General features: G+C 57.9%; 1 protein-coding gene across 6 annotated transcripts in view; it reads right to left on the bottom strand.

Moving 5' to 3' along the window:
* Positions 1–17440, bottom strand: part of PIP5K1C (phosphatidylinositol-4-phosphate 5-kinase type 1 gamma) — an 81865-nt gene extending 64425 nt beyond the window's left edge. For all 6 annotated transcript variants that reach the window (XM_078361533.1, XM_035287142.3, XM_035287141.3 and 3 more), the window contains exon 1: positions 17249–17440. Coding sequence is in view for 4 of the 6 variants with exons in the window: in XM_035287141.3 (XP_035143032.2) it covers positions 17249–17342 (94 nt within the window). In the remaining 2 variants the exon portion in view is untranslated. The remainder of the gene's footprint in view (positions 1–17248) is intronic.
* Between the last annotated feature and the right edge of the window lie 928 nt (positions 17441–18368).

Raw genomic sequence — 18368 nt, forward strand, 5'->3', positions numbered from 1 at the left:
CAAACACAGAGCAAGAACCTGCAGGGGCAGGGAGGGGTGAGGGTCTGTGGGACAGGGACACACACACACACACGCACACACGCACAAACAAGTATACATACATATAGGCGCACAGACATGCACACACAGGCCCTTGGGACACCACAGGACACTTGCAGGACACAGCCAGGAAGGGGTGGGGTGGCTGGAGAGGACGGTGTACCTGGGGGATCCCAGCACGTCGGAGGAACAGCCTGGGGTCAGCCCCTGAGCAGCCGGCTGCCCTCCTCTTAGCCCCGTTCTCCCTGCCAGGTGCTCACACTCACACTGTAACTCACATGCACTCACACTCTCAAACGCACACTAACACATGCTCACACACTTACACACTAACTCAGCACTCACACTCAGCACTCACACGCACAGCACTCACGCTCACATACTCTTACACACTAACTTGGCACACACACTCAGCACTCACACGCTCACATACTCTTACACTAACTCAGCACTCACACACACATGCTAACTCAGCACTCACACTCAGCACTCATACTCTTACACACTAACTCAGCACTCACACACACTAACAGCACACAAACTCAGCACTCACACACTAACAGCACACTCTTACACACTAACTCAGCACTCACACTCAGCACTCACACTCACACTCTTACACTAACTCATCACTCACGCACTCTTACACATGCTAACTCGGCAGTCACACACTAACTCAGCACTCACACTCAGCGCTCAAACACTAACTCACACTTACACACTAACAGCACACACACACTAACAGCACTCACACTTACACATTAACAGCACACTCTTACACACGAACCCAGCACTCACACTCAGCACTCACACACAGCACACACGCTCACATACTCTTACACACTAACTCGGCACACACTCAGCACTCACACGCTCACATACTGTTACACTAACTCAGCACTCACACTCTTACACATGCTAACTCGGCAGTCACACACTAACTCGGCACTCACACACATACACTCAGCACTCACATACTCTTACACACTAACTCAGCACTCACACTTACACACTAACAGCACACACACTTACACACTAACAGCACACACAGTAACTCAGCACTAACAGCACACTCTTACACACTAACTCAGCACTCACACTTACACACTAACAGCACACACAAACAGCACACACACTAACAGCACTCACACTTACACATTAACAGCACACTCACACACTAACCCAGCACTCACACAGCACACACGCTCACATAGTCTTACACACTAACTCGGCACACACACTCAGCACTCACGCTCACATACTCACACTAACTCAGCACTCACACTCTTACACATGCTAACTCGGCAGTCACACACTAACTCAGCACTCACACACACTTACACACTCAGCGCTCACTCAAACACTAACTCACACTTATACAGTAACAGCGCACACACACTAACTCAGCACTCACATTTACACACTAACTCAGCACTCACACACATACACTCAGCACTCACATACTCTTACACACTAACTCAGCACTCACACTTACACACTAACAGCACACACACACTAACAGCACACACACTAACTCCACTCACACACTAACAGCACTCTTACACACTAACTCAGCACTCACTCAGCACTCACACACTCTTACACTAACTCAGCACTCACACGCTAACTCAGCACTAACAGCACACACACTAACAGCACACACTCACACACTAACTCAGCACTCACACACTAACAGCACTCACACACACACACTAACTCGGCACTCACACACAGCACTCACACTCACACACTAACAGCACTCACACTCACACACACACTAACAGCACACACACACACTAACTCAGCACTCACACTAACAGCACTCAAACTCAGCACTCACACTAACAGCACTCACACTCACACTAACTCAGCACTTACACACTAACTCACACACTAACTCAGCACACACACTAACCACTCACACTAACTCACACTCACACACTAACAGCACTCACTCACACACACTAACTCACACACACACTAACAGCACTCACACAAACAGCACTCACACTAACAGCACTCACACTAACAGCACTCACACACACACACTAACACTCACACAAACAACACACACTAACTCAGCACTCACACACTAACAGCACTCACACACACACTAATTCACACTCACACTAACAGCACTCACACACACTAACTCAGCACTCACACACACTAACAGCACTCACACTCACACACTAACTCACACTCACACACTAACAGCACTCACACTCACACACTAACAGCACTCACACAAACTCAGCACTCACAAACAGCACTCACACTCACACTAACTCAGCACTCACAGCACTCACACACACTAACTCAGCACTCACACACTAACAGCACTCACACACACTAACACACTCACACTAACAGCACTCACACTGACACACTAACTCAGTACACACACAAACAGCACTCACACTCACACACACTAACTCACACTCACACACTAACAGCACTCACACTCACACACTAACAGCACTCACACTCACACAAACTCAGCACTCACAAACAGCACTCACACTCACACACACTAACTCAGCACTCACAAACAGCACTCACACACACACACTAACAGCACTCACACACTAACAGCACTCACTCACACTAACTCACACTCACACACTAACAGCACTCACACTCACACACTAACAGCACTCACACTTACACACACTAACTCAGCACTCACACACTAACAGCACTCACACTCACACACACTAACTCAGCACTCACACTAACAGCACTCACACACTAACAGCACTCACACACTAACAGCACTCACACACTAACAGCACTCACAGTGACACACTAACTCAGCACACACACACTAACAGCACTCACACTCACACTAACAGCACTCACACTCACACACAGCACTCACTAACAGCACTCACACTCACACACTAACTCACACTCACACACTAACAGCACTCACACACTAACAGCACTCACACACTAACTCACACACACACTAACAGCACTCACACTCACACACACTAACTCAGCACTCACACACTAACAGCACTCACACTCACACTCACACTAAGCACTCACACACTAACTCAGCACACACACTAACAGCACTCACACTCACACACTCACACACTAACAGCACTCACACAAACTCAGCACTCACACTAACAGCACTCACACTCACACACACTAACTCCCACTCACACACTAACAGCACTCACACACACTAACTCACTCACACACTAACAGCACTCACTCACACACACTCACTCACACTCACACACTAACAGCACTCACACACTAACAGCACTCACACTCACACACACTCACTCACACTCACACACTAACAGCACTCACACACACTAACTCAGCACTCACACACTAACAGCACTCACACTCACATACACTAACACACACTAACAGCACTCACACACAAACTCACACTCACACTAACAGCACTCACACTCACACACTAACTCACCCACACACTAACTCACTCACACTAACAGCACTCACACTCACACACTAACTCACACTCACACACTAACAGCACTCACACTCACACACACTGACACTAACAGCACTCACACTAACAGCACTCACACTAACAGCACTCACACTCACACACTGACACTAACAGCACTCACACTCACACACTAACTCAGCACTCACACACTAACACACTAACAGCACTCACACACACTAACTCAGCACACACACACTAACAGCACTCACACACACACACTAACACACTAACAGCACTCACACTAACAGCACACTCACACACACTAACTCACACTCACAAACAGCACTCACACACACTAACTCAGCACTCACACACTAACTCAGCACACACACACTAACAGCACTCACACTCACACACACTAACAGCACTCACACTAACAGCACTCACACACTAACAGCACTCTCACACACACTAACTCACACTGACACACTAACAGCACTCACACACTAACAGCACTCACACTCACACACTAACTCACACTCACACACTAACAGCACTCACACACTAACTCACTCACACACTAACAGCACTCACACTCACACAAACTCACACTCACACACTAACAGCACTCACACACACACTAACTCAGCACTCACACTAACAGCACTCACACACACTAACTCAGCACTCACACTAACAGCACTCACACACACTAACTCACACTCACACACTAACAGCACTCACACTCACACTAACTCAGCACTCACACACTAACAGCACTCACACTCACACACACTAACTCAGCACTCACACACTAACAGCACTCACACTCACACACACTAACTCACACTCACAAACAGCACTCACTCACACTCACACACACTAACAGCACTCACACTCACTAACTCACACTCACACTAACAGCACACACACACTAACTCACACTCACACACTAACAGCACTCACACTCACACACACTAACTCACACTCACACACTAACAGCACTCACAACTAACTCACACTCACACACTAACAGCACTCACTCACACACACTAACTCACACTCACACTAACAGCACACACACACTAACTCACACTCACACACTAACAGCACTCACACACACACTAACACTCACACACTAACAGCACACACTAACTCACACTCACACACTAACAGCACTCACACACACACTAACTCACACACACACTAACAGCACTCACACTCACACACACTAACACACACACACTAACTCAGCACTCACACACTAACAGCACTCACACTCACACAAACTCAGCACTCACACACTAACAGCACTCACACTCACACACTAACTCACACTCACACACTAACACACACTAACAGCACACACACAAACTCAGTACTCACACACTAACAGCACTCACACTCACACACACTAACTCAGCACTCACACACTAACAGCACTCACACACTAACTCACACTAACAGCACACACACACACTAACTCAGCACTCACACACTAACAGCACTCACACACACTCACACTCACTAACAGCACACACACACACTAACTCAGCACTCACACACTAACAGCACTCACTCACACACACTAACTCACACTCACTAACAGCACACACTCACACACACTAACTCAGCACTCACAAACAGCACTCACACTCACACACAGTAACTCAGCACTCACAGCGTGATCACTCCCCCAGCGGCCGGGCGGGCGCCGGGGCAGTAAACAGGAAGCCCTGCACAGGCCAGGGAACCATCCAGAACTCCCAAGGCTGAGCCGTTTCCCAGGGCCCCAGTGTCCCAGGGAGGAAGAGGCCCCGCCGTCAGCACCAAGCTCCGGGCAGGAGGCTGTGGGGCGTGGTCAGCCCACAGGTGGCAGGACTGGACTGGCGGGGTCAGGGTCCAGAGAGGATATGCTGGCCCCTGGGGGATATGTGGGCTGCAGGGGCCCTGGGCCCCAGGCTGAGGCTCCCACAGTGAGGGTCTGTGCCTGGGCCCAGCCTCCTGTGCACTCCACCCCCCAGCACAGCAAAGGTGATGCCCCTCGAGGGTGACTCCCCAGCATCCCTGTCCTCCAGGCATCCAGTGTCCCCCTGGGGAGTGAAGTGGCCCTGAAGGGATTCCACCCGGGGCCTGAGGTTAGGGCGGTGTGGGAAACGGGGTGCCACAGGGGTGGGGCAGGTAAGCCACGGAGAGGGCACCAGCCTCGCACCCCGAAGGCCTCCACAGGTCCCCAGGGGGTCATATTCCCCATGTGCCAGTGGGATGGCCCCTGGCCCCCTGCAGTGGGCGGGGAGGGGTCTGGCAGACCGGAAGACTATTTCCAGGGCAGCACCCGCCATACTTTGGGACACACATGTCCCCGGGCAGCTCTAGTGAGGCCGCCCTGCCTGTGTTTTCTGCTTTTTTGCTGGTGATTTTGCTGTTGAAATTGGTCCCCAGGCATCACCCTCAGGTGGTCCTGTGCCCTTCAGGGCTAGAGGCCAGGATGAGCCCCGGGTGAGAGAATCTTTGCTCAGACAGGACCTGAGAGCGCTGTGTCTGTGAATTCCATGTGATAAATCAACAACATGGGTGTCTTTAAAATTTCCTTAGGATCTCACCCTGTCACCCAGGCTGGAGTGCGGTGGTGCAGTCACGGCTCACTGCAGCCTCAAACTCCTGGGCTCAAGTGATCCTCCTGCCTCGGTCTCCCAAAGCGCTGGGATTACAGGCGTGAGCCACCGTGTCCAGCCCTAAAACAAAATGCCTTGAAACAGAAACGGACATACAACAAGGTCCCGTATTAACTGATGGAAACGCCGTGTCCAGAGGCTCACAGGAAGCCCACCTTGGATCTCCCCTGGGCCAGGCCTCGGTGTGCACCTGAGGGGTCTGCAGCAGCTCCCCCAAGAACTACCACAAATAACAGAAGCGGCTGTGCTCAGGGTTCAGGGTGGAGGCGCCATGCCCGCAACCCCCCCACACAAATGGGCTGGCAAAATCACACACACGCCAACTCGCACACTCACACGCACTCACACAAATACTAACTCATGCACTCACACTCACACACTAACACAAGCACTTGCACCCTCAAACACACACGTACTCAAACACGTACTAACTCGCACAAACACAAGCACACTGAAACACACTAATACACATTAACCTGCACACACAAACTCACACTACACTCAAACACAAACGTGCACACAAACTCACAAGCACTTACATCCTCAAATACACTCGCACTCAAACACGTACTAACTCGCACACACACAAACTCACACTCCACTCAAACACAAACGTGCACACAAACTCACAAGCACTTACATCCTCAAATACACTCGCACTCAAACACGAACTCGCACACACACAAACTCACAAGCACTCACACTCTGAAATACACACGAACACACAGTCACACACTAACTTGCACACACACTCCCGCTCCCACACACAATGAAAAAGACGTGGCCAGGCCGGGCGCAGTGCCTCACGCCTGTAATCCCAGCACTTCGGGAGGCCCAGGCGAGCAGATCACCAGGTCAAGAGATGGAGACCACCCTGGCCAACGTGGTGAAATCCTGTCTCTGGTAAAAATACAAAAATTACCTGGGCGTGGCGGGGTACGCCTGTAGTCCCAGTTATTTGGGAGGCTGAGGCAGGAGAATCACTTGAACCTGGGACGCAGAGGCTGCAGTGAGCCGAGATCGTGCCACTGCACTCCAGCCTGGTGACAGAGTGAGACTCTGCCTCAAAAAAAAAAAAAACAAAAGATATGGCAAAACGTTAGCAACTGAGGGCTGCACAGGTGCCCACGGTAGCGTTCTTGCCCTTCTCCACAGCCTGGAAAGCTTTCCAAATAACCTGAGAGCCAGCATATGGGCCCAGAGGAGGTCCTGGGGTGACTGACAGTCATATCTCCACAGACACGGAGAGGGTGAGGTGGGAAAGCTCACTTTTTACTCACTATACGTCTCTTTGTGAACATGTTGTCATCTGTTCAAGACAAGACACGCCTGTAACATGAGCAAAGGCAGGGGAAGGAGCAGAAGCAGGCCGGGCGCGGGGGCTCACGCCTGAAACCCGGGACTTCGGGCAGCCAAGGAGACGGCATCACTTGAGGCCGGGAGATCGACGCCCGGGCGACACAGCGAGACGCCATCTCCACAAAAGATTAAAAATGAGCCATTCACGGTGGCACACACCTGGAGTCCCAGCCAGCTGGGAGGCTGGTCTGAACCCAGGAGGTCCAGGCTACAGTGAGCTAAAATCGTGTCACTGAACTCTAGCCTGGGCGACACAGCGAGACCCTGTCCTTAAAAAAAACAAAAAAGACCTGAAGTGTGAACAGAAAGCAGCGAAGTTACACAAATCTTCACAGAACTTAATCCCAACCTCAGAACCGAGACTTGCCCATCCATGACCCTTAACTGGGAAACCAAGGAAGGAAAGGGTGACAAATCTGACCACATAAACCCCAAACACCCGCCAGCATTACCGGTCAGCACAGGGGAAGAGGGCAAACGAGCGCTTGCACTTGTGTTGCCAATAAATGAGCAGCTGCCATAACAAATAAAGAGCTTCCATGAATCAACAAGATGGTGATGGGTAACTCAACTGTGAACTGGGAAAGACACAATCACACAGGTCCCAGAAAATGAGGTCAGAGCTAAACCTCATGTGTGTGCTCACAAGAAGGACCTGGGCATGGAAATGGGCCGGGAGGAGAGGAGGTCAGGCCACAGGGCTCACAGGAAATGAGGCAGCCCAGAGCCAGCCTCGGCAGTGACGCGGTCTCCCTGGTGGGGGAACACCATGTTCCAGCTCTGCTAGAAACACAGGTGACCGTCGGGAGGAGCAGGAGGGAGTTCTGTGTGACGAGTCCCTTCGCTCAAGTTGTCTCCGCTCCCCTTGTGGAAACGAGGAAACGGTCCGCAGGGAACTTCCTCTCTGACTCTCAGGAGGACGAACATAAACGCAGTGCCGCAGTGAGGGAAGCAGTCGCCTCGCACCCATGTGGCTGGCGAGGATGGGAAAAGCGGACACGTCCTTCGCCGCGGGAACAGGGGCGCCCAGTCTGGTGCTGACGCTGCATTGTTTTCTGGATGTCCCCACATCTTGGGGGCCTTGCAGATCTGGGGACGATGGCTCCTTCCAGGGTTAATGGATCCCTGAAAGCTGCGAACAGCCTCCTGCAAGCACACCTGCGATGTGCGCCCCCAACGCAACCGCAAGCCCACGCCCTGATCAAATCTCACGCGCCACATCAGGTTCCCTGCCCTGAATCAGCCCAGGGCAGCTCTAGACCAGCGACCGCCCAACAGCCAGGAGCTGCAGACAGCCCAGAGTCAAAGCAGCCAGCCCATCAGAGGCCACGCACGGCCCTGGCCCAACCCTCGCGTCCTCTGCCTCCTGCCTGACCCGGGCGCTGCCTCGGGTGGCCCTACGTGGGTGGTGGCCTGGCTCTCTCCTCTGGGGACCTGTAACACACGAGCTTTTCGATGGCAGGCACCTCCCTCTCTCGGCCTGACCAGACCTGATTAAAAGCAATCGTAGTGCATTTTAATACACGCACCACCTTTCTGGGTTACAGAAGCACGGAGGCTTGACCACATGGGGGTGACGGCACCTCCGTCAGCCTGGGAGCTGAGAGATCAGAGAAGCAAAACCATCACGGCCCCCAACGCAAGCAAGAAACCCCGGGATGAGCCTCTAAGACGGCCTCGGAGAGCAGGGATGTTTGTTTTAGCAGCAGACGCCAAGCCAGGCTGACTCATACATGGCAGGGGAAATGCACCCCCACCCCCAGGAGAACAGACCAGCCAGACATGGGAGCAGTGGGGCCACAGGCACGGGCCCCGAGGCAGCGGCTTCCACCCCAGAGTCCTTCCCCCTCCAACTGGTCCTGCTGATGCCTCATGGGAAGGGCGCACGGCCGGAGCTGTCCACTCACGTCCCCGTCCCCATTCCCTGGGCACTCCCCATGGGCCGAGCCGGGCGGGCTCTGAGCCTCTTTGTGTGCACTGACTCATCTAATCCTCAAGGGACTGTTTTCCAAATGAGGAAACTGAGGCACGGAGGAAAACCTGCTGGGAAAGGTATGGGCTAGGCAACCTGCTGTCAGTACCCGGCGGACCCCACTCTTCTCCGCTGTCCTCCTGCCAACAGAGCGATGGAACGGAGACCCTGTCCACTGAGCACAGCCACCACCAGAGTCCTGGCGGCCCCGCCCGGTCCCATTGCCGTCTCCCACCACTGCCTCGACGCTCCCCACAGGGCTCCTGGGGTCTCACTTGCAGCACAGCCACCCTGGGCCCTGGTGGCCCCCACGCCACCCTTCCTGCATTCATCTCGGCTGAGGGCGGCTCTGTCCTTCTAGGGCAAGGGCTCAAATCCTGGCACTACACTCAACCCTTCCAAAGGTCCTGCTCGCTGTTTCCAAAATCCACCCCAGGTCGCCCACCACTCCTGGACCCTGCCTGGCCCCGCCCCAGCATCACCCATTTGGGCCAGTGCAGTCCCCTCTGCCCTGATTTCCCCTCCCTCCAGTTCCTGCTCCCCTCACTCCCTCTGTCCTCCCCCACAGCAGCCAATAGGGGGCGCCTGTGATTCCCTGAGTCTGGGCTGGTCCCTCCTCTGCCTGCAGCCCTCCATGGCTCCCACCTCCCTCCGGGTCAAAGCCCAAGCCCTCCCTGCAGCCCACAAGGCCCTGCACAACCTGCCCTTCCCTCCCTGTCCTCCCCTCCCTGTTCCTCAAAACACCAGGTGTGGTCCAGACCCAGGGCCTCTGCACAGCGCCTCTACCGGGGTGCTCCCCCAACACTTCCACAATCCCCTTGCTTCCCTAGATCTCTGTTCAAAGTGTGGCCCCCAAGTCCCCGGCCTTGAGGGCACCTCCTCCGCCGCTCTCTCCCCCAAGTCCCCGGCCTTGAGGGCGTCTCCTCCGCCGCTCTCTCCCCCAAGTCCCCGGCCTTGAGGGCGCCTCCTCCGGCGCTCTCTCCCCCAAGTCCCCGGCCTTGAGGGCGCCTCCTCCGGCGCTCTCTCCCCCAAGTCCCCGGCCTTGAGGGCGCCTCCTCCGCCGCTCTCTCCCCCAGGTCCCCGGCCTTGAGGGCGCCTCCTCCGCTGCTCTCTCCCCCAAGTCCCCGGCCTTGAGGGCACCTCCTCTGGCGCTCTCTCCCCCAAGTCCCCGGCCTTGAGGGCGCCTCCTCCGGCGCTCTCTCCCCCAAGTCCCCGGCCTTGAGGGCGCCTCCTCTGGCGCTCTCTCCCCCAAGTCCCCAGCCTTGAGGGCACCTCCTCCGGCGCTCTCTCCACTGTTCTGCTGGGCTCTTCTCCCCAGCACTTGTCGGTCCAAGGCATTGCGTGTTTTGCTTTTATCTGCTGTTTGCACATCCTGGCCCCACTCCCAGACTTCCTTCGGGGCCTGGCCCTCTCATTCCCCCTGGCCCCCAGCAGCCGGCCAAGGCACACGTGGGAAAACACTGCGGAGACGATGCGTGAACCACGCCCCACTGCCCCTAACCCTTCAGCAGCAGCCCTGCCTGCAGAATGGAGGCATGAGACACGAGTGCAGGAGGGCAGCTGGGCAGGTGCTGGGTCCTCTCCTGATTCAGCCTGAAGCCGGGTCCCCTTGCATCCCAATGCCAGCTCAGGCACCTGGGGGCCCTCACGCTTGACCCCAACCCCTCCCAAGCTGGCCTCTGGGGTGGCAGGGAGGCAGGCACAGGGACTGCGAGCTAATCCCTCAGGCTCTAATCTCGTGAGCACTGGCACCACCGCGGGCCCCCGTCCAGCTGGCGTCTGCGGCAAATCCTCGCAGGGTCTCCCCGGCCTGGTCCTGTGAGAGTGGACATGCTGCCCGGGCCAGGCAGCAGGGAGCAATGAGGCCTGGGCCCAGCTCCTCATTCACGGTCCCACCCTGTGTGGCCTCTCCAGCCTCCTGGAGCCTCAGTTTCCCCATCTGTAAAGAAAGGCCTAGGTTGTATAGCTTCCCAGGGGCTGGGGCCTCACCTACCCCTGTCCTGCCAGGCACTGAGGACACCTGCGGCGCTCGCTCCAAACGGAAAGAAGGGGCCAGCGTGGGGGCGCATGCCTGTAACCCCGGCACTTTGGGAGGCGGAGGCAGGAGAGTCACCTGGGACCAAGGGCTGGAGACCCTCAGACCCTGGACAACGTGCTGAGACCTCATCTCCACAGACAAATTTTTAAATTTAAAACAAAGGGAAGCGACTTGCTCAGAGGCACGTGAGTCTCAGCGGCGGCGGCAGGCTCAGCCCACACCAGGCCTGCGGCCACCCCGCCCAGGCTCCCGGAGGCCACACCTGCTTTGGGGGTCCCCACTCCGAGCTCAGCCCACAGCAGCACACGCCTGCCACAGAGCCTGGGTCCCCAGTCCTGCGCCTCCTCAGTCCTGCCCGCCCTGGCCACCAGCTCCAGGGTTTGGGCCAAAGTCCTTCCAGGGCCCGCGTCTCCCTCAGCAGCCCTCACCTCCCGACGCCCCATCCAGGCACCCTCACCACACGCCTGGACGCCAACCCCCACCCCACAGGGTGCTGCTGCCCGCAGACCCTCCCCCACCAGGCGTGGGGGCTGTGCATCGGCGCTCGCCGCCCCACTCAGATGCCGGCGCCACCCGCTGTCCTCGGGACCAGGGCCTCCGACCCCACAAGACCCTCTCCCACAGCACGGACTCCACTTCTTCAGCTCAAGTGGGTGTGGAAGTTCCCACCACAGGGCCTGGGCAAGACCGTGGCAATGCCTGCCTCACCTGAGCCACAGCCCACCCCGATCAACTCTCGGCCACCTCCCTCCCTGAGTCCTCTGCTGCCACAGGCCCGGCCTGCCAGGTGCCCTCACCACACTCACCAGCGCCCAGTGCTCCTGACTCTGGGCTGGGCAAAGGTCTTCCGTACAGGACGGGACACCGAGTGCCTTCGGCTTTCGGGACACACGGTCCCCGGTGCACCCACTCAGCTCTCAGCTCTGCCACTGCAGCACGGTGGCCGCCAGGGCCAGCCTGGGAGCGAAGGCTGTGGCCACTGCCAGTAAAACTTTGCTGACAAGAACTTGGCATGGCCGGGATTCCGATGTGACTCACATGGCTGCTTGTGCCCATCCAAAGCCTGACCCCCAGCAACCTAAGGGCTCCAAGTGAACAGTGAGGGAGTCCCCGTTGGCATCAAAAGACTGGGCACCCTGAGCCCCACGTGGCCCACACGAGGTGCTTGGCAAAGGTCTGGGAGCCCCGTGTAAGGACCTGCAGGGGCAGAGCCCAGGCTTTCACAAGCCCTGACTCCCAGGGCGAACCCCAGTGCCCAGGTGAGCCTGCTTGGCACCCAGAAGCAGCACCAACAGCGACCCGGGACACAGGGGGCATCCCATCTCTCTCAAGGGCCCGGCTGCCTTCCCTGTGCCTTCTAAGGGCTTCACCTCGCAGTTCTCGATGTAGTCCGGGAGAAAGGCAGACATCACACCCACTTTACAGACAGGAACGCTGAGGCCGCACGCCCCCCGCTGGCATGCGATGGAGCTGGGTGTAAACCCAGGTGGGACGGTTCCCGAGCCCTCTCCACTGGGACACCGAGGCTACAGCGGTCACAGGGCCTGAGCTGCATCCTGGGAGGCAGCCAGGGAGGGACAGAACAGGGAGCTTCCGTCCCCAGCGTCCTCAGTCTCCACCTGGACCCTGCTGACTTGCAACAAGAGACACAGCAATCCCACTGGCCCCCATTCATTTCTATAGGATCTTGCTGTCACCCAGGCATGCAGTGGCACCATCACAGCTCACTGCAGCCTTGGCCTCCCAGGCTCAAGCGATCCTCCTGCCTCAGCCTCCTGAGTAGCTGGAAACACAGGTGAAGCCATTATGTCTAGCTTCTTGTTTGGATTTATTTTTAGGCAGAGACGGGGGTCTTGCTATGTTTTGCCAAGCCGGTCTCAAACCCCTGGAGTCACGTGATCCTCCTGCCTCAGCCTCCCAAATGCTGGATTACAGGTGTGAGCCACCGTGCCTGGCCTCCCTTTTACCCACACCACGGCTACAGGGGAGGCCCCAGTAACGGCGCTCCCTGCCCAGCCGCCCTGTGATCACACTATGCACTGCTCGGGGCCGCGCCCTCTCCTGCCCACCGCCCACAGGTCTCCCTCAGATGCCACCTTCTTGGCACAGCCTTCCCAGCCACCCCATTCTGCCTTGCCCTTCCTCCCTGGCACCGCCGCCCTCATCCCCCTGATGTTTGCCAGGATCTGTCAAGTGCTGAGCTCTTCCGGGCAAAGGGGACGCCGCGGGAGTGGCACAGACGGTCCTGGCCCTCACAGAGCTCTCGCTCAGGAGGAGACGGTCAGAAAACATGTCAGCAGAACCGTATGTTTCAGGTGCTGACACAAACAGGGAAGAGGAACCTTGAGGGCAGGGGCGGAGGAGGGAGGCCGCTGTGTGATGCCGGCAGGGCCGGGAGGCCTCACGGAGAGGAGACGCTCCCTCGACACCTGGAGAGAGCTAAGGGCGCAAAGGACGCAGGCAGGAGAAGGAGCACTCCAGGCAGGGCACCCCCATGCAAAGTCCCAGGGGCAGGACCGCACCCTGAGAGCAGGGTCCACAGGCCTGCAGCAGAGTGCAGAGGGGAGGGAGGGATGGCCCGGGGCAGGTTGTGCAGGGCCTGATGGGCTTCACTGAGGACTTGCTCTTTGATGCTGAGGGAGGTGGGAGCCATGGAGGGCTGCAGGCAGAGGACGGGCAGGACTTGGGCCACCAGGTTTTAACAGGGTCCTGGGGGCAGAGGAAGAGCAGGGACACCGGGCCTGGCTCGGGGGCAGAGGAGGACCCAGCTGGGCCGGGGGCAGGCAGAGGATGGGGAAGGAGTCAGTGAGTTCTGGGCCAATTCTGAAGGTGAAGCTGACACCATCTGCTGCCAGATCAGCCGTGGGAGTGGGGCAGGGGCAGGGGCAGGGATGGAGCTGACCGTTCCAGGACATCACAGAGACAGGACCCGCCGGGGTCCCCTTCCCAGCTCTGTGCCTCAGTTGCTGTGTGGCCGTCACCTCCCTGGGCCTCAGTGTCCCGTGTATAAAATGGGGTGATGGCTGTGTCTGCCCGGGGCTGGCCGAGCCTGGGGTGAGATGGTGCTGTTGCTTGGTGACTGTTGTGCCATTTGGCTGCCCGCTTCGGGCCTCTCCACTGTCATGCCTCCAGGCCCCTGCTGAGGCCCAAGCCGGTGGTTCTGGAGTCGCCTCTCACTGTTAGAAGCAATGCTGACACCTTCCAGAAAGCTCAGTGTAGCGGGAGCCTTTTCAGGAAGGGGTGGAGGGAGGCTGCCCATTTCCCACGGCACTGCCAGCTCCCGATGTGTTCGTCCTTGGCAATTTCGGCCCATCCGATGGGAGGGGAAGTAGTGTCTTGCTGGGGTTTCGAATCTGGTTCCTCTAATTTCCTGGGCTCCCGAGGCCTGGCCTGGATGGCGTCTCCGTGGGCCGCGGCTGTGGGGCCTTGGGAAGGTTGTGGGGGCCGATGGCCTGAGCTGTGGCCTGGGGGCATCTTAGCCTAGCACAGAGCTGGGAAGGGGACCCCGGCGGGTCCAACTCTGGGCCTCCCCTTTTTCTTTTCTCACTCTGTCACCCAGGCTGGAGTACAATGGCACAATCTCAGCTCGCTGCAGCCTCCGCCTCCTGGTTCAAGAGATTCTCCTGCCTCAGCCTCCCGAGTAGCTGGGATTACAGGTGCACACCACCACAGACAGCTAATTTTTTATATCTTTAGCAGAGACGAGGTTTCACCATGTTGGCAACTCCTGACCTCATGATCCACCCGCCTCGGCCTCCCAAAGTGCTGGGATTGCAGGTGTGAGGGACCGCGCCCGGCTTTTGGGCTTCCCCCTAACCACTGCTCAGGGCTCGTCCTCTCTATAAACTCAAAGGGACACAGGGTGGGGAGAGTCCAGATGACCACAGATAAAAAGCAAGCAGTCCACAGAGTCATCACCGTGTGGCATTTCTCACCAAGGCGCTCCTGCCCCCCAGGGGACACTGAACTGTGTCTGGGGTTACTTGTGGTTGTCAGAACTGCGGGGTGCTCCTGGCATGGAGTGGGCAGAAGCCAGTGACACTGTCCAGCACCCCTAATTTCCTGGCTCAAAATGCCAAAGATGCCAAGGCAGAGAAACCCCAGTGAGGCATAAAACCATCTCGGTGAAGAATAAGCAGACACCTTTATGCACTCCTGTCGCTGTGGCCCAGCCGGGCACAACCTCAACTCACCAGCACTGACGTCAGGAGGGATGGGGCTGGAGGGGTGGGGCCACTCGGGATTTTAACATCTTAGAAGCACTACAAGGCCGGCTGGGGTCAGATTCCCGTGGATTTCAGGGACGGGCAGGGAATGCTGGCCCCTGACCTTCCAGCCCTGGCAACCCACCCCTCAAACCCCGACCTCACCCCTGCCACCGCCCCCGCGAACAGCCCCAGCCCCGGCTGGAGCCTGCGACTTTATCTGTCCCAGCGCTCCCAGAGCCCCTGATAAGCCCACTGGTCTCGGTGCGGTTTTCCTGTGGGCAGCTACTGACCCGGGCTACTTTGTTTCTTACCAACTCGGGTCAGAGGGCTGATGGCGGAAGTCGGGGGGCCGGAGAAAGGAACCCTGGCTGGGCCCCGCTGCCCTCCCCCGCCTGGGCTCCTCCACCACGGCTCGTCCTGGTCAGGCCAAGCCAGGCCACTGACTGCCCGCAAAGAAAGGGGCGAGGCCACCGGCTCCGGAGAAGGAACCGGGTCACCTACCAAGCGGTTCCAGATGGCCGCCGGGAGGGAAGCCACGAGTGTCTTTCAAGGTGGTGGTGGTGGTGGGGGGGACTTGATGACTTCCACACACACACCGTCTCTCCAGACATTTCCCCCAACTCCCAGGCAGCACGCATCGCCCGCCTGCCTGCCTGCCAACCAAGGAAGCTTCGGGAGGCTGGGGGGAGAAGGAGGACGGATGCCCGTGTGGGTGTCTGTACAGAGACGCCGCTGCCGGCTGCCTGGGAGGAGCAGAGGATTTTGTGAATCCGGAAACTTCCGATCTGGGCGCTTGTGACCTCGACTGAGAAGGAACCGTTCCCTTCCTCGGCGCTCTGCACACCGTCCCCAGAGGAGGGCAGGCCCAGCTGCCCGCACCCACCCGGCTGCAGGGCCGGGAGGCAGCAGGAGGAGGCGAGACAGCCGTGCCCCCCGCCCAGCCCGCAGCCCCACCAGGTGTCCTGGGGGGAAGGCTCGGGGACAAGGAGAAGGGGTGACGGGGCACCCCTGTGTGCACAGCCGGGCAGGGGAGGCGTCTTGAAATGTCACCCTTTTCCTCCCCCCATTCTAGCAGGGAGGTAAACTGAGGCCCAGGAGGGTGAGGAAAGGTCGGCGCACCCGGACCCGGGTCTGGGGATTTGCAGAGCGGGAGGTGACATCAGGAGGTGGACACGCAGGGCCTCAGAGACCCCCGCGTCCTCCACCCAGGCAGGCGCCACCCACAGGCCGGACAGCCCCGGGGAGCGGGTCCGGACAGGGGCCGGCAGAACCGGGTCCCCTGCGGCGCCCAGGCCGAGCCGCCCCCGGCCCGGGAGCGGTGGGAAGTCGTCCCCCGCAGGCCTCCCGCTTCCCGGCGCGGCCCCAGCCCGTCCTCCCTGGGGCTCCAGGGCGCTGCCCCGCCCCAGGCTCCCGGAACCCGCGGCGCCCCCGCAGCCCCCGCCCCGGCCCCGCAGCCCCGCGACCCTCCGCGCTCGGACGCGCCCGACGGGCCGCAGCCCCCGGAGGCCGGGCCGTTACCTGCAGCCGCCCCGCTCTCCGCCGCCCACGCCGCCTCCGAGGGCACGGCCCCCGCCTCGGCGCTCTCCGCCTCGTCCGGCACCTCCAGCTCCATGGCCGCGCGCGGACGGCGGCGGGGGCGCCGGAGGGGGACCCGAGCCGCGGCCGCCGCCGCCGAACAACAAGCGCCGCGGGCCAAGGGAGGGCGCGCCTGACCGGCGCGGGGCGGGCGGGGCGGGGCCTGCGTGCGTGCGTAAGACGCCGCGCACCGCGCGCAGCCAATCGGGGCTCGGGGGGCGGGGCTTGCGTCCCACCCGCGGCCGGGAGCGCCTCGAGTGCCCCCGCGCGCCCAGGGATGGGAGGACAGCGCCAGGCTCACCGTTCCAGCGTGTTAGGTCAGAAAGATTGACAGGCACGACACGTATCAATAACACTGCTGGGCACAGCACATGCCAATAACATGGACCTACACAGCACATGCCAATAACATGGATACAGTCGAGCGCGGCGGCTCATGCCTGTAGTCCCAGCACTTTGGGAGGCCGAGGTAGGCGGATCACCTGAGGTCAGGAGGTCGAGACTAGCATGGCCAAGATGGCGAAACCCCGTCTCTACTAAAAATACAAAAAAAAAAAGTAGCCGGGCATGGTGGCACGCGCCTGTAATCCCAGCTACTCGGGGGGCTGAGGCAGGAGAATCGCTTGAACCCAAAAGCGGAGGTTGCAGTGAGCCGAGATTGTGCCATTGTACTCCAGCCTCGGTGACAAGAGCAAGACTCCGTCTCAAAAATCAAAAACAAAAACGAAAAACAAAACTAACCCACATGGATCAACACAGCGCGTGCAACAACAAATCCACACAGTGTGTCATTAACACGAATCCACACAATACGTATCAACAACAAATCCACACAGTGTGTCATTAACACGAATCCACACAATACGTATCAACGACAAATCCACACATTGTGTGTCACTAACACGAATCCACACAATACGTATCAATTACAAATCCACACTCTGTGTGTCATTAACACGAATCCACACAATACGTATCAACGACAAATCCACACATTGTGTGTCACTAACACGAATCCACACAATACGTATCAATTACAAATCCACACTCTGTGTGTCATTAA

The sequence above is a fragment of the Callithrix jacchus genome, chromosome 22 (assembly GCF_049354715.1).
Source record: "Callithrix jacchus isolate 240 chromosome 22, calJac240_pri, whole genome shotgun sequence".
Lineage (NCBI taxonomy): Eukaryota > Metazoa > Chordata > Mammalia > Primates > Cebidae > Callithrix > Callithrix jacchus.